We start from the raw sequence: 24,633 nt of genomic DNA, 5'->3' as shown, positions 1-24,633 counted from the left end.
ATACACACTGTTAACTTTACTGCTTAGTATTCCAGGCATTTTTCCAAGTCTAAGACTTTATAAGTTGCTAATCTTCTTCAGCAGAAATTCTCACACTGGGAGTTTCCTACATTAGTGAAGTCACAGATCTTGAAGTATAGCCTCATAATGATGGGACTTAGTAAATGAATAGGTATAATCATGTTGAAAAGTACCAGGAAAAAAAACCCCAACAACTAATCAGATGGAACAAAAGTAAAAGTGCAAAATCTGAAATTTGGTTAGATTTCCATTTTTAATTCTTAATGTCAGAAAATTCAAAATTGGAATTTGAGTTCAATGCACTTAGTTTAAATGCAAAGTAAAAGACCTTTGAATAGATAACTATGATACTTATAGAGTTCACATTTATCACTATCTATGAGTTTTATCTAGTAAGCATATACGAACTTGGTAGTTAAATTTATTTTGGGAATGGCATGAAAAATTATTTTTAATGAAATAAATGGACTCAAGCATACATTAAAAAAAGCCTAAATAGTCATATAATTTTTGAGCTGGACAAAATTTGCTGCCCAGGAGGTCATTAATGAATGAATCAGAAAGTATAGAGTATCTGAAAAATGCTGCATTGGGCTCTGCATTCAACAAAAAAGTCTACCAGAACAAAAAGTATAGTATGGCACACTGAAATAAATGATTCTGTTTATTGGGTGACAAGTATGAGCAAGTGGAATGTTGAAATATTGTCACCTGTAGCAGGTTCTCTGGTTTCATAGAAATGATTTCCTAGCTTTTGATTACAATATTGATAGAGCAGAACTGATAAGCAGCTAGCATAGGTCCCAATGAACAATTGCAGGGGAAAAAATGTTCACCAAATTCCTGCTTTTTTGAGGGTGTGGAGAAATGGAATTAACTCTTGGGTAAGAAAAATGGAGTAGATATTAGTTTGAAGACAGGATTAAGTGTGAGGTTGAGAAGAAAAATATAGAGAGAATGAAGGAGGAAGGGGGAAATAGCAGGAAAATTAAATATGATATTAATAAGAAATTACTTGCTCAGCTGTTTATAAATATTATCTTAACGAGGTTCTAAGGTTTATATTGTTAGCTCTCAATGAACAGAAATTATTCATTTCAGACTTCTCTATTAAGTGCATGCTCTGCACGTAATAGAAAGTATTATGCCAGACACAAATGCAATAGTCCCTGCCTTTGAGGACCTTGTATTTTATTGGGAAATACAACGTTTATGCTGATAAATAATTGCAAGATTATTTGAGGCAGATAGATGGCACAGAGAATAATAAGAGTGCTAGACTCGGAGTCAAGGAAATTAGAGCTCAAATTCTGTTTCAGACATTTACCAGCTCTGTTAAACTGGGCAAGTCAATTAACCTTTGCCCCAGTTTCCTAATCTTTAATGTGGGGATAATGATATCTCATAGAATTGTTTGTGAGGATTAAATAATATTTGTGAAGTGCCTTGCAAACCTTAAAGTGCTTTTCTGTGGTTACTCATCACTGTATTCAATGTGTTCACTTGGGTTGATTTAAAATTTCTACTATTTTCCCATTTATCTGTATATAATACCTTAAAAATTCTCATTACAGTGTTTTGTGTCCTACCTGCGTTCAGTATATCTAATGAAGAATAAAGAAGTGTTTGATGTGAACAAGTTGCTTCTACCTGAATATGCCCTGTAAGTATATATTATAGTTTTAAGATGCCATTGTGGACCATTAATCCAATGCTGCACATATGTATTGAGTGCCTGCCTCTGTGTAGAGCCCTGATTGATACTTGTATTTAGCAGATCTATGCTCTCAATTATGTAATTATTTTTTCTGTTGCTGCCTGTGGCAGCCTAATCATCCATGCCTGCTCATTCTTGGTGATTCTTGTTTCTGTTCTTCCATAGATCCTCAACAGAGGATACACCCAGTGTGAAGGAGAATCTGTAGGTCTTTTTTTAAGTGTAAGGGCTACCAGTGGAGTATTTGGGCTGTCCTTGACCAAGGATATTGTTCTTTGACCAACTTCTATGACCAGTCCATCTCCTTTTCCACTCACACATTTTTTTTAAATTGATGCCCTTTTTACATACCACTTTTATTTCCTGATTTCCTCCCTGCCCACTGAACCCTCCTTTATAATGACAACAGCAAAAAAAAAAAAAAACCTTACGTAAAAACAACTCACAAAATGATTGTATATGACAGTCATTTTTTTGGGTATTTTTCAGGAATGATTTCTAGAAGGCGTAAAAGTTCAAAGCTATCATCTAGACCACCCCTCACTGTCGTGAACTTTTGCCATTAGCTTAACAAACTGTCCCTGGGACAGATCTGTGGATGGATAGCAGTGTTGTTCAGGAAGAGTAGGTGCTTACAGAACCCCACATTATCAGAAAAAGCCCATTTGGTTCCCTTTTACTGTCTTTGAACTTCTAGATTTTGAATGTAGTTGGCAATTGACTCTTTAGGGAATTTAGCACAAATACCAGTGTTAAATTGTATAGTAATCTATATCTTCTAATGAGGGTTAGAAGATTTCAGTAGTGTTGTTATTGAGGTGTGGTATACCCTATTATTTCCTTATATTAGGGACATGTCCCCCCATCTCTGGTTGTGGTCTTCCATGTAGGCACATCAACTCCTGGATATCATAAATATTAGAACCCAGTTCCCATCATAATACTGTATTCATATTTCCTTTGGGTATCACATGAGGAGAGTTGCTTGCCTCTACTTCTACCCTACAACAAACATGATTATGCCCCTTATTTCTCACTGAATCCCGAGGACACTTAGGTATAGATTCTTAGGATAGCCATGACACTTCATTGCTATTACTAAGTATTACTAAGCTTTTCTTAAATTCTGGAGGAGAGAATGAGGCAATCTTTAGTTATCTTGTCATTGGAGGGTTCATAGGCATGCTATGCTGTAATAGGTGGATATGTGTTGTTTGGCATTATGTATCTTACTCTCTTTATCCCAATATGACTGTCACTAGGGCTGCCTTTTCCTTTACATCCTCTCTCTAGGTCTAGATCATTGTTGTCTTTTTGTGGGAAATTTACTTGTGACACCTTGGTCTTCAGTTTTCTGGGACTGGAGGGGTTGGACTGGATGATCTCTGAGATACCTTTCCAGCTCTATACCTATAATTTCATGACAGCATATGCAATATCATATACCTATAATTACCTACCCTTTACTGATAGTCTGAAAGTGTATTTTTTCAGCTGTTTACCAGAACTAAGACTGGTCTTTGCAATTAATCTGAAATTAGTTGTTTTTTATTGTTTTCATTTATGTTATTATAACTTATTTTTTTCTGGTTCTAATTACTTTATTCTTCATTTCATATAAGTTCATATAATTTTCTGAATTCCTCTTATTTGTTGTTTTGTATGGCACATTGGTATTCAGTTATAGTTACATAATATGATTTGTTTAGCCATGCCAGATTTGTTGGGCTAATTAATTAATACAGGAAAGGCACTAGAATTAAGAGAGATTGAGAAAGGCATCCTGTTAAGGATGGGATTTTATTTGGGACTTAAAGCCAGGGAAGCTAGTAGGTGGAAATGAGCAGACCAGGAGGCCAGTGTCACTGAATTGAAGAGTACATATTGGAGAGTTAGGTGTAGGAAGACTGGAAAGGTAGGCGGGGGCTAAATTATGAAGAGCTTTGAATGCCAAACAGAGGATTTTGTATTTTCTTTTGGAGGCAATAAGGGAATTCCTTTAGTTTCTTGAATGATATAGTCAGACCTGCCATTTAGGAAGATCACTTTGATGGCCAAAAGGAAGATGGATTGGAGTTGGGAGAAATTTGAGGCTAGTTAGACCCACCAGCAGGCTATTGAAATAGTCTAGGTGTGAGCGGGTTGAGGTGGTCATGTATTTGAAAAATTTTGCAAAGGTGAAATCAACAGGCAGCAGATTGGATCGGGCGGGGTTAGGGATGAACTATAGTGAGGATTCAAAGGTTCCACCCAGGTTTCAAGTCTTAGGGATTTGGGAGCCTTGCTCTCCACAGTAAAAGGGAAGGTAGGATATGGGAAGGGTTCTGAGAAGTTTTATTTTCTTTTAAAAAAATTCTTGTTACAATCCTAAATTATATTTATATCTATAGCAGCATTCAGCTTCATGTGCTACAAAATTAGTTTGTTATGAAAAAATATGTTGATCAGCAAATTCATTTTGTTCTGCTTCTACTTAAAATAAGGCCCTCATATTCAGCCACTACCTTCAAAACTGCATTTTCTTTTTTTGCTAATAGAGCTTGGAATAATTGCTGTTAGGTCTTCCTTTTCTTTTCTGTGGATTCAAGCAATTGACATGTGCACTGCTTGCCTTTGTCCTCTCATTTTCTTTATTTTGCTTATTAGTCAACCAACTAAAGTTAACCACTATTTCCTAAAACTGACCAATTTTATATATGAGTCCTTGCTCTCCTTGGGCCCAGTGGTTTTTCTGGATTACTTCAGACTTCAGTCACTGCAGCTTTTTTTAGCCCATTAAAATGAAGATCTCCTTGTATCCTTTTGCATGTCTTTAGCTATGGCTGATGCAAGGTCTCCTGCTTCCTTCCAATGCTATATGGGAGTAGACTCAAGGGTAGTGGGGGCTATTTTGTTCTCTAGTTGGTAGCTCCTTGTTCTGAAACTCTTTGCTTATAAGGTCATAGAATTTAGAACTAAGTGGGATCATAGAGATCATCTACCTCACAGGCCTCATTTTATATATGAGATAATGGGTCTTAGGGATTTGAAGTGATGTGCCCAAAACCACATGGCAGCAAGTGGTGGAGCTAGGATTGGAACTTGGGACTTTTTAATCTAAATCCATTGTTTTTGTCCTTGCATCCTGCTGTCTTCTCCTGTTAGGAGCTTTGTTGTGAAGGACTTTGTATGCTAGACTAATATGGTTGCACATTTGTACTTTATTTTGGCAATTGTAGGAGCAATAGATTAGAGAGGGATAAAGAGAATATTTATGTAGGCGAGGTGAGTACTAGTGGGAGCTTGGATTAGGGTAAAAGCAATGAGAATGGAGGAGATGAGACATTCATGCCTCCTGCTTTACTGTATATGGGACATGGAGACTGGATTAGGTTGGGGTGTTAGAAGAGTTGCCTTGGGAGATGTATTAGAGAATCCAAATGATGAGTAAAAGGATGCTTTGGAAGCAACTAGGGTACAATCAGAACTGAGCATTATGACTATAATGGATCTAGACTGACTGATTCTTTCTCTTCCTGTAACCTTACACTAGATTAAAGAATCTCATAGCTAGGAAGGAACCTACAGGTTCTGTGTGTTTGTGTGTGTGTGTATATGCACACATACACATTTATTTATATACACACATATATGTGTATATACACGTGTGTATTAGATGTGTATGTATAATGTAATATACATACACACATACAGATGTGTATATATGTGTATGTGTACATATATATATCTATATCTATATAGTATTAATTGTACTTATACAAAAATCATTTCTACAACATTCCAAACAGTTATCCAGTTTCTTCTTGACATCTTCATGCCAAGGCAGCCCTTTCCTCAATAGGTTGTCTGTAATTATTAGGAAACTCTTTTCTCATTTTGAGCCTATAATTTAGGGACTTTATTTTTAAGTGTTACAACAGGCCTACCTATCCTTTATCTGAACCCCTTTAGATATGGTCTCTCTAAATTAACTATGCCTTTCTTATTTTTTTCTTAACTATTTTTTTTTTTTTTTTGCTTTTTGGAGGGCAATTGGATTTAAGTGACTTGCCCAAGGTCACATGGCTAGTTTTTTATGTGTGTGTGTCTGAAGTGTCTGAGGCCAGATTTGTACTTAGGTCCTCCTGACTCCAGGGCCAGTGCTTTATCTTTTTTTTTTTTTTTTTTTTTAAGCAATCAGGGTTAAGTAGCTTGCTCAAGGTTACGCGGCCAGTTATTTCTGGGTGTGGTGCTAAGTATCTGAGCCCAGATTTGATCCCCAGGTGATCCTGACACAGGAGCCAGTGCTCTTACTTGTTGAGCCACCTGGCTGCCCCTAAGCAATTGGGGTTAAGTAACTTGCTCAAGGTTACACAGCCAGGTGTTTCTGGGTGGGTGCTAAGTGTCTAAGCCCAGATGCGATTCCCCAGGTCATCCCGACACTGGAGCCTGGTGCTCTTACTCACTGTGCTACCTGGCTGCCCTGCTAGTGCTTTTTCTTAACTAATCTTAAGATTAAATTAAAATTAAGATAATCTTAATTCTATGGATACCTAGGTGGTGCAGTACATAGAGTTCTGAACCTGGAGTCAGGAAGACTCATCTTCCTAAGTTAAAATCTGACCTCACACACTTAGTAGACTTAGCAAATCACTTAACCCTGTTTGCCTTAGTTTGCTCATCTGTAAAATAAGCTGGCAAATGGCAAATCACTCCAGTATCTTTGCCAAGAAAACCAGGGTCACAAAGAATCAGACATGATTGAAAATAATTGAATACAACTAATATGACTTCTAACCGTGGTTTCCAACATTTCTAGTTTAGCAGCCAATTTCTGCTTCTTGACCAGAATCAAATCCAGAAAAGCAATTTTCCTTGTTGTTTTTCCTACTTTTTGAAAAATGAATTATTGAGGCAAGTCAAGAATTTATTTACTGTCCTTTGGGGGGGGGGGGCAGGCAGAGCCGATATCATTGAAATCCCTGTTACTACCCTGTCACTACCTTTGCTAGTAGGTTTATGATGTTTCCCCAGTTCTTAGACTGTTTCTTCTGTACCAGTAATCTATAGGGTACTTGTATGACAGTGTCACTTTCATTTTCCCCTTATAGTTTCCATCCTGCTTACCTTCTAGAACTAGGAAATTCAAGAACTAGGATTCTTGGATTTCCTCACATGAATAAATATTAATAAACAAGGCTACTTTATTTCTCTTCCCCTTCCCTGTTTCCCCACTACTTTTTATAGATCCTTTTCCATCATCTAGAAACCATTTGGTGGAGTTAGAGATGTTCTTTTATAGCATGCCTGCTGATAGGAATTTAAGGTTTTACTGCCAACTCATTGTTGGCCTTGTGAAAACTGTTAGCTCTTGCCTAAGATGAGAAGGTCTATAGCTTGACTGTCAATGAAGGTGAAAATAAGGATTATTGTTATTATTTCTTGCTATTTGGTTTATAACAAAATTTGTGATAAGAATTGTTATTAAGAAAAGGATATTACAGATTTTTTCTAAAATGAGTCTTCAGCCAGGCTATTTTAGGGAAGACAGTAACTTGCATTTACCATTTCTGTGACTCTATCCAAAGTAAATGATTCCTCTCCAATTCTCTGGTGCATATCAGTATGTTTAAAATTGATTGAGTAGGGGAATTAGGTAGATTTTGGACCCTTATTTTAACAAATAGGAAATAGAAAATGCTTACTTATCTCTGAATTTAGTTATCAAACATCTTATTGTCAATCAATAAACATTTATAAAGCCTACTGTGTGCCTCTCTCTGTGCTAAGTATTGGAGAATGCAAAAAGAGGCAAAAAATGGTCCCTACCCTCAGGGCGTTTACATTCTAATGTGGAAAATTACATGCAAACAAATATACCAATCGAACCACATATGCACACGTGTATACATGCATATGTATACATACATACATATCTCTATTTATAAAGAAATAACTAACAGAAGGAAAGCCCTAGAATTAAGTGGATTTGGGGAAGACTTCTAGTGGAAGATGGGATTGTACTTGAGATTTAAAGGAAGCAAAGGAGGTTAGTAGTTGGAGTGGAGGAGGGAGAGCATAGCAGTCAAGTCACAGCCTGAGAAAATGCATGGAGTTGGGAGATGATGCAGTGTCTTCTTTGTGGAAAAACAAGGAAACTAGTGTTACTGGAACGAAGAGAATGTGTCGGGGAATAAGGTATTACACTGGACTTTGAATGCCGAATAGAACATATTTGCTCCAGGAAGCAATAGGGAGCCATTGGAGTTTGAGTCCATAGAGTATATTTAATGTGTTCAACCTGTGCTTCAGGAAAATCACTTCATTGACTGAGGATTGGAGTTTAGTGAGACTTGAGGCAGACCCACCTGTGGGCTACTGCAACAGTCGAGGTTTGAGGTGATGAGGGCCTGTACCAGAGTGATGGTAGTGTCAAGGGAGAGAAGGGGGGGGGTATTCTAGAGTTATTGCAAAGGTGAAATTGACAGGTCTTTTAAGTAGATTGGACATGGAGAGGTGAAAGATTGTGAGGAATCTAGGATGACTTCTAGGTTGTGAACCTGAGGCACCAGGAGGTGGTATTGCCCACTGCAGTAATAGTGAATGTAGGAGGGAGGGAAGGGTTTAGGAGGAAAGATAATCAGCTCTGTTTTGGACATGTTGAGTTTAAGATATCTCTTGGACATTCATTTTGAGATATCTGAAAGACATTTGGAGATGTGAAAGTAGAGCTCAGCAGAGGTTAGTGCAGGATAGATTGATTTGAGAATCATCAACATAGAGGTGGTAATCAAATTCATGGGAACTGATGAGATCACTAAGTAGTAGAGATGAGGGCCCAGGACAAAACTCTTTGTAACAAACCTCTTTGGTTTGAGGGTGTGATATGGATGAGGGTTTAGGAATGGAGACAGAGAAGATAGGTAGAAACCCAGAAGAGAGTGGTGTTTTGCAAACCTAGAGAATAGAGAGTATCAAGAAGGTGAGAGTGAGCAATAGTATCAAAGACCAAGAGAAGTCAAGAAGACTGAGGATTGAGAAAAGGCATTGGTAATTCAGAGATCATTGGAGAGAACTCTTTTTACTAAGACAATAGGTGTTTAAAAAATACAACAACCACCTTTGTCTTTAATACCTTCACACTTTCCACTTAAACATCCTGGTTGTGTGTGCTGATTTATTTGTTTTTCCACATTCATAGAATCCTAGAGTGGTATCAGTGATCATCTAGTGTACACATACCTGAAACATTAATCCTTCTACCAAATTGCTTTTTTAATATTTTAAGTGTAGACATTGCCCTATTATACTAGTATGAGGACCAAAGAACCTAGCTCTTCAGACCTTCTGCTATTACACCATGCAGCCTTCTTCAATTTGAAGCATTTAAATAGGAAAATAGTGTTATTTAAAAAGTTAAACAGAATTCCTGGCCTACATAAAAATCTATTGGGGGTAGAACCTACTAGGTGGAGAAATTTTGTGGAAGGGCTGTTTTGAGGGGAAAGGTTCAGGTAGTGCCAGAATTTTGGAGGCCCATGCATCAGAGCTTGACAAGCGCCTAGAGAGCTTGACCAACAGAATCTCTGCAGAAAACAACAGCTTTCTTTGTGAAACCTTAAAGTAAATAATATATCCATGTCGAAAATCACAGGTCAACATCAAGAAGATATAGATAACAGTCTCTTTCAGTATAAGATATATTATTACTCCTAGGTTTCTTTTTTTTTTTTTAACTCATGCTTTCTCACTAGACAGTATAGTATACTATGTAGAGAAAAGAGGACTAGACAGGGAGTCAGGAAACCTAGAGCCTACACATTGCTTTGTCACTAAGTAGTCATGTGATTTGATACGAGTCATTTAATCTTGGTTTCCTCATCTTCAAAAAGGGTGGAGGGAGAGGAAGGAGCTTGTAGTATTAATTTTTTTAGAGCACCTCAGTTTTAACACATGATTTTTGAGCGATTCTTATCTTTTCTTTAAGCTTATTAATGTTCTATTTTGTCCACAAGCCTTCCCTGATTACATTAACCCATGTGATTGTTACATTTGCTGATGTCCTAAGTATAACACAGTATAGTACTTAATTTTTCTGTAATGGCTTTATCCTGCCTTAGTTATTTCTCCTGAAACTGTAATTTTCTAGAGATCATGGACCATATCTAGCACTTAACTATCCCAAAATATTTATTGACTGCCTGTCATGTGTTTAGTTTGCATAGCTTTTGGTATGGTCCAGAACACTGTCATCACTTATTGTGATCAACATCATACTTGTTCTTATTTTCTCAAAATTAAAGTAGCAGAAATTGTAGACTATACTACAGTACTATTTTGGAGTATGGTTAATATACAAGTTAAGCACTGTTTCATCTTAAGTACTTTGCAGCTTATGCCCTTATTATTTTGTTTTAATTGTTTTTTAATCCTGAAAGCACCAAATAAAATGAACACTTCATATACAAAGTAGAACAGAAAAAAAATTATATGTGAAACTGCAGATCTCTTATCTACAGCTTATTTTTTCTCTTAAGTATTAATAAATTCAATATGTAACTTTATTTTATATAATAAATATATATTTTATATAATAAATTCAACATGTAACTTTCACAATTTTTCATTCTTTGCTGGTCCTTTTTTCTTTGTTCTCTTTGTTTGATAACCCTAGTGATACTTTCCTTCTCCTCCCCCTCCCCCCACTCCCTTGCAAAAAAAGAAAAAACAAAACACTATACCAAATGTGTATATTCAGGTAAAACAAATTTCCTCATTACTGAGTCTGAAAATGTAGGTGTCTCATTCTACACCTTGAGTCTATCTGGAGGGTAGGTATGCTGCATCATTGGTATTCTGGAATCATGATGAGTCATTGCATTGATCAGAATTCTTAAGACTTTCAAAGTTATCTGCTTTTCCAATGTTTTGCTAATATAGAAATGTTTTTTGGTTTGCTCACACAGTCCACTCTGCATCCCTTCATACAAAAGTTAGGAAAGTCTTCTTGGCTTTTTCTTGTTATTTGACAACAAAATAATATTTTAGCACCTTTATTACCAAAATTTGTTCTGCCATTCCCTAATTGATAGGAACTTAGTTTCCAGATCTTTGCCACCACAAAAAGAGATGCTATAAATATTTTTTATATATGGGTTATTCATATTATTTTATGTCTAAAGCAATTAATATTCAAACTACATACAAATACATTATTTTGTTTCCTGATACGTTTTGGTGATTAGAAACACCTAGGTCCCAGGTGACCTTTATTTAGTGCATAGTTTTCCCCATGAATCTCTCTGACTCTTTCTGCTCTTGCATAGATTATCTTTCATATATGAACTTGTATGTAATTTGTCTTACATCATAATGTTTGATTTGTAAATGCTTTATTTATGAAAGATATATTTTGGACCTATCCTATGATTTCATTCATATAAGAAGCTCCTGGTAAGCTTTTCCTTTTCCTGATACAGATGGATATGTTCTGTAACTTAGAGCCTTAGCTAAGGAAATCCCTGAGCACTGAGAGGTTAAGTGATTTGCTCAGGGTCACATAGCTAGTGTATATCAGAGGCAGAACCCAAACCCAAATTTTGAGGTCATATTTCTTGAAATTGAGGTTGTATTTCTCCTAAATGCAAATAAACCGAGAAGTGAGCAGTTTACAAGTGAGCCTATGTTTTCTAGGATTAAATTATATCACATGTCATTTATATTTAATGGGTGTCATTTATATTAAAACCTGATTATTAGACCCTTGGTCAGGTACATAATCCCCAGTGTAATAATGTTTGCAATAATGGTTCTGTGGAAAAGTAGATTAGATTTAGAGCATTGCTTATAGGATGGCAGTCTGTCTTAATTTTAGAATTGTTGGCATTTCAGAAAGAATAGACTGGATCTATGATTTGATTGATATAGATAACTCACTAGTGAGGAAACTCCTACCAATGATGAAATTCCTTCTACCAGTGCAGGCACAGGGCCTTCTTTGCAATTCACAGCTTTAGTTTTTCTTAGAACACTAAGAATTTATTTAGCTGACATGCCCATGGACATATAGAGGTTGGACTTGAAACCTTGTCTTTCTAGCTTCAAGGATGGTTCTCTATCCATAGTACCATGCTGTACTCTTTCTTTTTTTTCATGCTGTACTCTTTCATTAGAACTTTAATATTTTTAAAGGCCATTCATCATAAGTTTTTGACATAGGTAGTGTAAGTAAGTACTCATTTTATAGGTGAGGAAATCCATTTTCATAGATTAAATTACTTGACTATGGTCCCATGTAGTCATTAGTGGGTATCTGAGGTGAGATTTGAACCCAGGGATCCTGATCTCTACTGTGTCATACTTCCTGGTACTTTATCTCCTTTTTTAGATGCATATGTGGCAATTTATTTGGAATTATACACAGTGAACCCATATATGGTGTCCAGATATAGTTGTTACTTACATAATGTCGCTCCCTCCAACTTTGACAGTGAGATACATTACAAAACAAGCCACATAGTAACACTGAATGAATTTATTGTGATGTTCTCCTAGTATTAGGCAGGCTGTAGAACTGTCTGTTCCCAGAAATTTATTTTTCTTTTTTTCTTGGCCTAATGCAATGTCTTCCCAGAGCCATTCAATAAAATTAGGCTGATTACTGTGCTTGTTAATAAATAACTTGTAATTATTTTATGTAAGGCCATGGTCCAGGGTATGAAAGGATTTTTATACTTACTTGACTTTGTATAGGGTGGAATTTTCTATGCTTCACCATCTAAACATTGATGATTCTTATATTTCAGTGGTTTTCTTTTATACAATGTTTTAGTCAGTTAAGCTTAGGTGGAAATGGTTGCTGTTCTGCAGATGGCTCATTTCTGTCTATCCTTAAAAAGTTATTAGGACAAAACAGGTGCTGCTGAGGTAGGGGTTTTCATTAAAGGAGAAAAAAAAACTTAGGTGGGTGGAGAGACAGATTTTTGATTATTTATAAGTAACAAAGCTAAGACATTAATTTCTTAGACTAGAGAGAAATGTTTTTTTTTTAATTGGATCTTGTCATTCCTTTAAAGTGTAAATCAATTTGTCCTCTTGTTATTTGAGTTCCCAAACTGGGTTTGGATCCTTTTAGAAGTATGTAATAAAAATGGTATACTAGTTAATACCTCGCTAATTTACATGTCACTTTTCTAACATTCTAACTTCTCTGGACGTACTTCAAAACCCTGAGGTCGGCAGAAAAGACCCCAGCAGTCAAAATGAGTGCCATGATTGACATTCATATAGGTCATGGTCATGACATGTCAGTGAACCCTGTGGACAGTTAGAACTTCTCTGGGCTTATTTTATGTTTAATTTTTAGTAACTTTATTTTTCATTTTGCATTTGTGGATATATGTGGTTGTTCTTTTTCATTTACATTGTTGTAGTCATTTTGTATTTTGTTTTCTTGGCTCTGCTTACTTCACTTTGTATCAGTTCATGTAGATTTTTGTGTGCTTCTCTATGTTTATCCCATTCATCATTTCTTACAATATAGTAATATTGTATTGTATTGGTACATTGCATTAATGGACCACAACTTGTTTAACTGTTGTGTAATCAGTGGATGTCCTCATTGTTTTCTATTCTTTGCTATCACAAGAAGTACCGCTATTGTTATAAATGGGGACTTTTCTTTTTATCTGCGGTATAAACACATTAATGGAATCTCTTGTTCAAAAGATAGAGACATTTTACAACTTTATTTACAGTATTCCAAATTGCTTCCTAAAATAGTTACATTGACCCATAGATTCACTCACATTGTACCAATATTCCTATCTTCCCACAAACTATCCAGTATTACTATTCTCATATTTTGTCATCTTTGCCAATTTCCAGGTTATGAGGTTAAACCTCGGTTGTTTTGGTTTTCATTGCTCTTATTATTAGTGATTTGGAGCATTCTTTCATGTGGTTGTCAATCCTTTGCAATTCTTTTGAGAATGATTTGTTTCCTTTGACCACTGATTTGTAGGAAAATGGCCATGGGATATGTGTGTGTGTATACACACACGTGTGTGTATGTATATATGTGCACGCTTATATGTACACACAGATACATGCATGTACACACAAACATATTGAAACATGTATATACATGTGTGTGAACACACCATATTCTTAATAGCAAAATTTGTTAAAAATTTTTTCCCATTTGACCTTATCCTTGGTACGTTAATTTTGTCTATACAGAAGCTTTTGAGTTTTATGTAATCAAAATAACCTAATCTTTTGTAATTGACTCTGTTCCTTGTTTGTTTAAAAATACATCTCCTTTCCATAGTTGTAAGAGATATATGATCTACTTATCTTCCAGTGTTTTTTTGATTTGATTTTAATATTAAAGTCACAAATCCATTTAGAATGTATTTTTTAATTTGGTGTAAAATCTTGGTCTTTGATTGTTCATTTTAACTTTTCTTGCATTACGTTATTCTCATTAAGCCTTGTATCAGAATTAGAAGTATTTCTGTTCTGTGCACAGAACACAACGCAAGTTTGTTGAATAGAATTTATCATTGAATTGAACCTTATCAACAAGGCATGATTTGACTCACTCTCAATCTTGATTCAAATTTGACTCAGTCACTCACTCTTTACTTTGCATTTTTAAAATTTCTTTTGTTTTCTCCTTGTCAAGAAATTTCAGCCTATTGATAAATGTAAGAGTGGATGTTGAGATAGTCATGATCAGTTAAATCTTTATTTTGGACCATCTCTAATATTGCCATCATTATTAGCTATAGTTATAGGGTTATTTCTTTTTTAGAGTAAATTTAACAAATTTCATTACTCTTCTCTATTGTTTCTGTATAAAATTCTCTGAGTATATAGTAAAAGTATTTAAATTTTTAAATATTGTTAATGATTTTTTATTTCTTTTTGTAATTCAGTTCCCTTGGCCTTGCTGTGGCACCACGGGTGAGATTTCTTCAGAGAATACAGAAAGAGATGACAAATGAATCAGTGTTAAGTAAAATAGATGATGAAAGCATAAGGGCAGAGGGACCTATTGGTTGTTCTCTCACCAATGATGAAGTGGAGGAATTTAGAGCATATTTCAATGAGAAAATGTCCATCCTTCAGAAAGGAGAGAAGAGACCTGGAGAGAAAGACAAAGAGAAACTAGCAAGTATTGTTGGTAAAGAAGAGAATGAAGATGAAGAGAAAGAAGTGGAGGAAGATGAGGTTAGAGAGGAGAAAGTAGAAGAAGTCAAAACATTTGAAATACAAGCTCTTCCAGGTCCTAATGAGACTTCAAAAGACAAAGTGATTTCTGTACAGAGTTTAGATGGAGATGAAGAGGATGAAGATGATCTTGATGTTGACTTCTTTAGAGTGAAACGACATAATGTATTTGGATTAGACCTTAAAGAATCCACAGTGCAGGTGAGTTTTTTTCCAAAAGGAGGTAACTTTGTCCTTTTTCACTACTGTTCTGGGTACTTAGTAGGCATTTCATAAATTATTGCATATTAACAATGACTTCATTTCAGAATCTTTGGAAAAGTAAGGATTTAAATTAGAGGTTCCCAACTTTATTTATCCTACTGCCTTAAAAAAAATATTCAGTGTCCCCTTGGAAATCTACTTTCTTTAACCTTTTAACTTTTTTTTTTCCCCCAAATTTGTGTCACTGAGGTTACTACCACCCCCGTGGATCATTCCAGCACCCCCCAGGGGGCAGTATTGCATACTTTGGGAACCTCTGAAAATTAATAAATCCATCCTAATGGAGAACAAGGAGTCATTTTATTTTTTATAACTTTGGGAATTATAGAAGTTTGACAATTTTAATCTATGTACATTCACTGGCTTTCAGTTGATGTCTCAGAAGTAAATAAAAGCACCTAAAATCATGATCATAGCATTAAGTTAATTGATGTGGCTCCAAGCTTCATGGTCCTAGGTCCTTTTATTGTAATTCATGCTATACCACCTAATTAAAATCATTACAGTGTAACAATGTAATCCTTTTTTTTATCATGAATTTTGCTTTTAATGAGACCATTGCTATTGAACACTCAGCCAGCAATTTATAAAGAGGATATATCTTGTAAAGGTTTATTAAAAGTATTTGTGAATGTCTTGTACTTCTGGCAAATGTACCTCTGTGTAGGTTTATTCTTCAGTATTCAAAACAGAAATGTTTTGAGAGATAAAGGTGTTCTTTTATTTGTGCAGTCTCTTTCAATCAAGTTAGTAAATTATAGATTGTATATGTGAAACTTTCGGGCACTTTTCAGTGGGTGTATTCTTCTAGCATGCTATTTACTAAATAAGGGCTTAGAAATGGGCTGTATGTAACAAAATCAATCCCAAATTGAGTACTTTTAATGATCCCAGTGATTAGATCTGAAATCATACAAATTTGTAGCAAAAGCTTTGTGATTTAGATTTGCATTGAAGTCCACTAGTTAATGATTTTAAAATAAGTATTTTTTAAGATATTTTGTTTTCATCCTATAAAGCCATTTTGAGAGGTGAGAAGCAGGAAAATATTTCACTATTTGAAATGTCAGATGATTTGCTCACACTCATACTTGGGTTAACTTGTGTCCCTTGGCATTTGACTTTTATGGCTGTCTGTATTCTCCTGCTTTCTGCATTTGAGAATGGTTGATGTTCTTTATTATGGACACACTTCATGCTTATGGTAGATTTCATTCAGCTAATTTTCCTTTAGGAATATTGGTATAATGAAAATTTTGTGTTTTTGATATAGGTCTGATCACTTAATGTTTGACTTTGGATCTGATGCCTGGCTTTTTGTAGAAAGGAATCTAAATATGTAATCAACTACAAATTGTTAATTCCTCTGTGATATAAAACTTTCCAAAGTATATGTTTATTAATTAATGGAGAAAAAATAGTGTGTGTTTACTATGATTCATGGTGTAGCAAGTTATCTGCTTTCATGAAGGTTGTGAAATTTTAATAGGTTTTTAAGGAGAGACTGTCACAGGTATCATTGAGGATACTTTGGAGAGATTTGGAGTGGCTGAATGGTTTTTTGAAGAACTGATTTTTCACAGATGTATGATTTACTGCCTGCTGTTTTGGATTCATTGGTAATTTCCTTACTTTGTTAAATTATCCATATATACAAAACAAAATATATAATAGAAATTCACAATTACTTATATAAACCTTTTTATATTGAAATTTTTTTGATGCTTATTAAATTCAGGAAGATTTTAGTGATCAGTATGTTGATATTAAAACCTTAAGTTTCTATTTCATCAGCACTAACAGCTTTTCCCAGTTTCCTGATTTTATTCTTTCTGACTCTAAAAAATGCACAAACTGATGCTATTTGAACTGAGTTTTTCATTCTTTTGTTCTTTTCTATATAGTTGCTTCAAAGTTTTTTTTAAATGCCTACTTGAAAACCCTTGAATGGTGGCTGAACTAAAGAAACACTCAACAGTAAATTTGAACTGCTGTTGTGCTGAATTAAGGTTTTCCACGTTAGCTATCAGTCCTGCATTTTGCATTAGAATAGTGAAATGTACATATTAGCAGAGTACAGCTTTTTGCTTTTTATTGGCCTTGTTGAAAACAAGTTTTAAGTACTGTTCAGTTCTTACATACTACAACTATAAAATAATGAGACTGCCGATTAAATTTTTTAAAAATTTTATTGATGTTTTTTGTTCTTAAAAGTTAGAGTAATATCCGTCTCCCAGAGAACCTTCTCATGTAACAAAGAAAAAAGACTATTAAGCCAAATCAAGCAAAACTTTGGCTGTGTGTACAAGATTCTTTACCCATAGGCTTCTTCCACTTCTCTAATGAAGGAAGGGAAATACATTTCTTCATCTTTTCTCTAGGACCAAGATGGGTCATTATAGTGGCACAACATTCTGCTGCTTTTGATTAGTTTTGTTTACATTCTTATAGTCATTGTGCACGTCATCTTTCTGGTTCTTTTTGACTTTGTATCCATTCATGTACACCTTTATGTTTTTTCTTAATTTCTCATTATTTCTTATTGTACAACCATTTACTTTAACCAAACGCTTTGAAATCAACACCTTTCTTCAATGTGGCTCTCTTAGAGCTATCAGCATTCTTCAAGTGGTGCTGTTTCCTGGTCCTCAGTTTTTGGAACTCTAAAAAAATCTGATATGCTTTCAGAGACAGTTTACCAGGTAGACAAAAATAAGCAAACAACAGCAAACTATACAGAAAAGAACAACTCCCACGCCCCCTCCCCCCCCATTCCCCCTGCCAATGAACTAAACAAACCAAAAAACAGTCTCATTATTTTATGGCCTCAGTGTTCATGTAGCATTTTCTCTTTTTGCAGTGATTTAGTTTAGAGCCCTTCTATTCTCTCTAGTTGCTTTTAGTTACTTCTTGGCTCTGGCTAACCTTAGGGAAATGAGACTTCAGGGTTGAGGAAAAGAAGTGGAGCTGAGTGTTTGTAGCCAAGCTCAGTCTCACTGGGAAAGTTATCAGATGTCTTCTAAGTTCATTTGTGATGGCTTCAAGTTGATAATATAGGAGTAACTGAATGAGCAGATAAATCATATATTACAGGCAGAGAAGCTGTAAGCATTTATTGAGTTTTGACTGTGTGTCAGGCTCTGTGCTAGGGTTAGGTCTACAAATACAAGCAAAGAGAAAAACAACTGCTGCCCTCAAGGAGTTTATATTCTATTGGGAAACACCACACATGAAAGGGAATGGAAAAGCATTGCGGTGGGGGGGGGGGGAGGGAGGAAGAGTAGATTGCAGTTATCTGAGGAGGCATAGTATTGAAGTCCAGAAAGTTAGAAACTGGACTGGGACAAGGAATAAAGATTGACTGTCCCAGGCTTCTCTCCAAATGGAGGTTCTTGGAGGAATTCACCTGTGGGAGAAGGGGGCTGGCTTCTGGCCTAGTAGAAGGATGTTCCAAGATGTCAAGTCTATGGCAATGTTAAATTAAGGACTACTTATTTGAGGGTGTAGAATATATACAAATGAGTGGAAAGTAGTTCTATATACAGCTTCAGTGTGAGCAGAGGATCGAGGAAGTAAATGATTTAGTTTGAGGTTTGTCTTCTGGAAGACTGATTTTCCTTGAGTTTTTTAATTGTCAGGATTAATGAAATGTACATATTTACTCAAAAGTTTGAGGGGGAAAGTATGAGGTAGAAAAGTGAAGGAGATACATAACCAGGATTTTCCCATGGAGTTCCTAAGAATCTATCTATCATAGAACAATAAATAATTGCTTGTCAATAGGTCATTTGATTTGGTTAGTTTGTTTAGTTGTTGAGTGTGTAAGAGGCTAACTTCTAGAAAAAGTGATAGAGGATGAGTGTCTAAGTAGGATTGTGCAAAATTTTTGAAAAATATTGATTATTTAAAAAAAATCTCTGAAGGAAGTATTCGATTCAGCATAGTAATGGATGACAGAACTTTTCTAATCCAGCCAGCCCCTCTATAAACAGAAAATCCTTGCAAAATATCCCAGAAAAAATGGTTATTAAGTAACAGCTTGGAGACCTTTGATGATTAAGAACTTGCTACCTCCCGAAGCAGCACATGCGACTTTTATAGAATTCTAATTATTAGGAAGATTTTCCTTACATTGAATTAAAATCTGCATGTGTACAACTCTGTTTAGAAATCCAAATCCTGTTGTCTGGTACCATCTTGTTAGTGAGCCGTTCACTTTTTATTTCTTCCTTTTACTTCTAAATCATTTGATTCAACAACATTTCTTGGCAACAGCAATAAAAACACCACCTGTGCTTTGAAGTTCTTTATTGCCCAGAACTTTATACAGCCTTTATATCTTTTTTATAGTCTCCAACAAGTAGTCACCTGGCCTTTGTGCTTGAAGAACTTTAGAGGGAACTCCCTATCTTTTAAAGCATTCCATTTCATCTTTGTGGGCAACTATGTGGCTCAGTGGATAGAGTGGAGTCTCATATACTTACTAGCTGTGTGACCCTGGGCAATTCACTTGCCCCTGTTTGCCTCAGGCTCCTCAGTGTAAAATGAACTGGAGAAGGAAATGGCAAACCAGTCCAGTTTTCTTTGCCAAGAGAACCCCAAATTGGGTTCATGAAGAGTCGGATGCAACTAAAAAGTTGACTGAACAACAACAACAAAATTCCATTAAAAAAAAACTCATATGAGGAAATTTTTCATTATACAAGGTCAAACACTGACTTCCTGTTACTTCTAAAGTCTGTGTCATATAGTGGAATGATCACTGGATTTGGAATTCAAGGACCTGAATTGAAATTCTAACTCTTGACTCATTATTAACTGTGAAACCTTGGGTAACTTCATCTCAAGCCTTGACCTTAGTTCCTTCAATTGTAAAGTGTGGGATGACCTCCGACCTCCTCTCCTTCTAAATCTGTGTTCCAGACTCTTTCATGTGCATGTTTTGTTTTGTTTTTTAAACTTGATTTGGTAGTTCTGTGGAGACAGAGTCTTTGTGGTCTTTTATATTTAAGACATCACTTCAGAGTATCAGAACATAGTAGCTGATCAGAAACTATGTCCTTTTTATTCAAGAATTTAGGAAAAAAACTACTGTGCTTCTTATCTTTATTAATGGAATGGAGCTGTAGTGTAGATAATATAAAACATTAGATACCCATATGGATTCTATCATATATGTATATGTGTGTGATTGATATATATATATATATGTATATAATATATATCACTGTCACACACACATGCATAGTTCTTACTAGAGGAGGATATGCCGTTTATTGCATTCTTCTTCTGACTCCAATATTATTTAAGGTTGTTTCCAGTTCAGAATCAGTTAATTCACAACTTAAAACTTAGATGTACTTACTGAGCTGTGTTTTGTATTTTTTTTTTTTTGAAAACTATTTGTGCTTTGTGTGAGGGTGATTCCTGGGGATATAAATTCACAAAGGAAAGCAAAAAGACATTTGGTTTAATGTTTATTCTCTTATATGCAGGATCATTATATTCTTAAAAATATTTTGACTAGTTTCCCTTTTTTTCCTCACTTTTGCATGATATTTAGAGCTTCTGCTGACTAGTCAGTTCCCTAATAGCTCATTTTTATAGTCTAAACTCTAAAAAGTACATTTAGACTATCTTTGCCTTCCTTGTACTATACTTGTAATGGAAACAGCAAAAGCAGAAGCTTCACCCTTGGCAGGTTATTTTTGAAAGTTATGTTCGTTATTTTAAGAACTCAGCCATTATTTATTCATTTAAAATTAAGGACTTATAAAAATAGATCTGATATTTTTTCTTTATAAGGATTTTTTTTTTCCTTTTCTTTCTAGACCTATAATTTAATGGCCATCAGGAACTCCTGATTTAAAAAAATTCTGTCCACAAATATAGACCTAGGAGGTTAGGCAATTTACCCAGGGCCACAATCAGGGTGTGCCAGAGGCAGGACATGACTCCATATCTTCTAAGAGACTCCATTAGTCCTCATTTGTGAGATTATAGCAGAAACAAAGTCATCTCCCATTTCTCCAAGTTTTCTACTTGAATCAGGGGCCAATATAGTTGTATTTCAGGGCACATTTCCAAATTCAGATAGAGTAGTATCCTATTAATTTTTCCCCCTTTTGTTATTCATTTATTTTTATTTATTTATAAGCAATTGGGGTTAAGTAACTTGCTCAAGGTTACATGGCCAGGTATTTCTGGGTGGGTGCTAAGTGTCTGAGCCCAGATTCGATCCCAGGTGATCCCAACTCTGGGGCTGGTGCTCTTACTTGCTGTGCTACCTGGCCGCCCCATCATTTATTTATTTTTAACATTAATTTAAAAAAAATAGAGTTTAAAAATTTCTTATTTTTTCTTGTCATATAATTGTTGAGAAGGCAGTCTATCAGTTATACATCTGAAGTCATGCAAAACATATTTTCATATTAGTCATGCTGCCAAAAAAAAAGCAAGAAAAATAAAGAAAGTGAAAGAAAGTACGTTCAATCTACACTCAGACTTTATCAGTTCTCTCTTTGGAAATGGGTAGTACTTTTTATCACAGGTCTTTTGGAATTATCTTGGATCATTCTCTTGGTCAGAATAGCTAAATATTTCACAGTTGATCATGGTTGTAATATTGCTGTTACTGCGTACAATGTTCTCCTGGTTCTACTTATTTCATTTTGTGTCACTTTGTGTAAGTCTTCCCAGGTTTTTTCTGAAACCATCCTGCTTGTCATTTCTTTTTCTTTTTTTTTAATAAGCAATAGGGATTAAGTAACTTGCTCAAGGTTACACGGCCAGTTATTTCTGGGTGTTGTGCTGAGTGTCTGAGCCCGGATTTGATCCATGTCATCCCGACACTGGAGCCGGTGCTCTTACTTGCTCAGCCACCTGGCCGCCCCGTGTTTATCATTTCTTAAAGCACAGTGGTATTCCATTATGATCATAAACTACAAATTTTTCAGCCATTCCCCAGTTAATGCACATCCTCTCAGTTTCCAATTCTTTCTTACCACTAAAAAGAAAAAGTTCCTTTAAATATTTTTGTACAGTTAGGTCCTTTCCACTTTTCTTTGATTTTTTCTGATGTAGACCTAGTATTAATACTCTTAATTTGGATCAACCTAATGCTAAATTTTTAAGGATTGTAACTGTAATTTCACTTTCTCTACCAGTGAAGTTTGACACTACCATCTCTACAACTTATAGCCAACTTACAGCCTTAGAAAGCCGCTTCTCACATTCTGAGCGATTAAATGATTTGCCCTGAGTTATGCATGTGAATATGTCAAAGGTAGGACTTGATCTCAAGTCATCCTATGTTGCCTTTTCCTAATTAAAGGCTATTTTTAATTTTTAGGAATGATTATATGAAAATAGGCAGATATGAGAACTATTTTGCTGTAAGTTACAACAGTAACATCCAGAGTAATGATTGAAAGCCATCTAGTGAGTTGTAGAGGGCTATATTTTGAGTTCAACCACATGGCTAAAGTCACACATCCTCAAGTGTACAAATTTCATATGACCGTCTGTCTACTTTTGCACTCTTTGAAGAAAAATAGCTTTGGAAAAACAGTGTAAACACATTTGAGGTTGTGACTTGGGAACAGGGATGTTCACCTTACAAGTAAACCAATTACTTTTAGTCCCATATAAATGCATTTTTCATGACAGCATTTAAATAATGCTCTGACATGCTAACTCATTAATAAAATAAGTTGAAATACTGAACACTGTCAATTCTATGTGTGCTACCAGGATATAAATAAATAAGACTATTTTTCTTTAAAAAATATTCTACTATATAAGTTTAAAAAAAAAAACCAAGCTATTTTAGACAATGTATTTCTCACTTTGTTCTTCAGAATTGGAGAGTATCGAGTAGCAGACAACCAGAAAGGTGAAAGTCCTTGAGGCCATGCCATATGAGATTGGTTGAAAGAACTGGGAATGTTTAACTTCTAGAAAAGAAGATAGAGAGGAAATAAAATAGCTGTCTTCAAGTATTTGAGAGACTGTTATGTGGAAGGATTAAGGTTGTTCTCTCAGATCCTAAAAGAGCAAAAATAGGAGTAATAGGTGTAACTGGCAGAGAGGCAGATTTAAGCTCATTATCAGGAGCTTTCTAAAAATTAGAATTGTTTCAAAGTGGAATGGTCTGCTTTGAGAGGTTGTGGGTTTTCCCTGTTTGGAGACCTTCAAGGAAGAGGCTGAGTAACTGTCAGGTTTGTTATAATGCGGATTCCTCTGATACATGGGTTGGACTAAATGATTGCTAAGGTCTGTTCCATATCTAGAATTTTGTGATGCTGTGAAATAGATTGAAAAAAATTTGTGAGATTTTACTGTACCAATAAAATGAGGGGGTTGGACTAGATGCTCCATAACATTCCAACTTTAGCATTCTGTGCTCCTCTGATGCTAAGATAAAGAAAATGAGATTCATTAGAACTTAACCTTCCTTCTTCAAAGTTATTTTAGTTTCTTGAGCAGAATGACAGGGAGTGTTGAATTCTAGCAGTAGCTAAAGCTCCATCCTTTACTAGCTGTGTGGCCTTGGGAAAGTCACTTTTGGCCCTCAGTTTCTTCTTAAAATGATTGGATTTTCCTAGTTTTTATCCAAGGCCCCTTCCAGTTTTAATACTGGGTAATTTTATGGCATTAAAATGGCCCATCAGTGAATCATGGCCTTGAAATATGTACATTCTTTGGAAATAATGTGCTTTGTAAATAGTGGGAACTTATTTTAAAAAAAAATTGGATTGTTAAGTAAAAATTTGGAGTGACTGTAAGTAAAAATTTGATATTTAATTTTATTGACAAACATTGACTACTTAGTATATGAAGATTATGGTATTCTTCACTAAGTGTAAAGGAATGGTTGGATGAGATAAAAAGATAAAGAAAATCGTTGTTATCCTTGCAGAAGGAATAGAACATATATATGCAGATATACATAAGACAAAATACAGTGTTGTGACAAGAACACCAAAGTTACAAAAAATTCTACAAATATGGCTTTTCTAAAATTATATCATGCAGGTGGAATGACTGACTGACAGTTGTGCTGTGGTTTATTTATAGGTTCCCCTTCTCCATATTTCTTTTCCACCTCTGTTTTAAAAAGGAATTGTGTGCTTTTTCCCCCTTCTCTAACTTTTCCACAGTGAACTATGTGGTTCAGGATAGTAGTACTAGACCTCCAAAAGCAGGGTTTTTTAACCTTTTCTATGTCATGGATGCCTTTGGCAGTGAAGCTTCTGAACAATGATATTTTCAAATAGATGAAGTAAATACATAGGATTACAAGGGAAATTATATTGAAGCATTCAATTACATTGAAATAGTTATCAAAATATTTAAAAAAATTCATGTATCCCAGATTCAGAACTCCTGCTCTAACGCCTTATGACATATATTTT

At 35.2% G+C, this 24,633-nt stretch overlaps 1 protein-coding gene across 1 annotated transcript in view; it reads left to right on the top strand.

Moving 5' to 3' along the window:
• The window catches only part of DDX10 (DEAD-box helicase 10), a 369,841-nt gene that overhangs the window by 76,479 nt on the left and 268,729 nt on the right, over window positions 1-24,633 (top strand). Inside the window, exons 12-13 of the mRNA XM_069080286.1 lie at window positions 1,596-1,684; window positions 14,659-15,154. Coding sequence (XP_068936387.1) covers window positions 1,596-1,684; window positions 14,659-15,154 — 585 coding nt within the window. The remainder of the gene's footprint in view (window positions 1-1,595; window positions 1,685-14,658; window positions 15,155-24,633) is intronic.

Source organism: Petaurus breviceps, unplaced genomic scaffold (genome assembly GCF_028583685.1).
Source record: "Petaurus breviceps papuanus isolate PSGF00001 unplaced genomic scaffold, PetGlider_PUasm1.0 91133, whole genome shotgun sequence".
NCBI lineage: Eukaryota > Metazoa > Chordata > Mammalia > Diprotodontia > Petauridae > Petaurus > Petaurus breviceps.
This window is presented reverse-complemented; position numbering and strand designations above follow the sequence as displayed.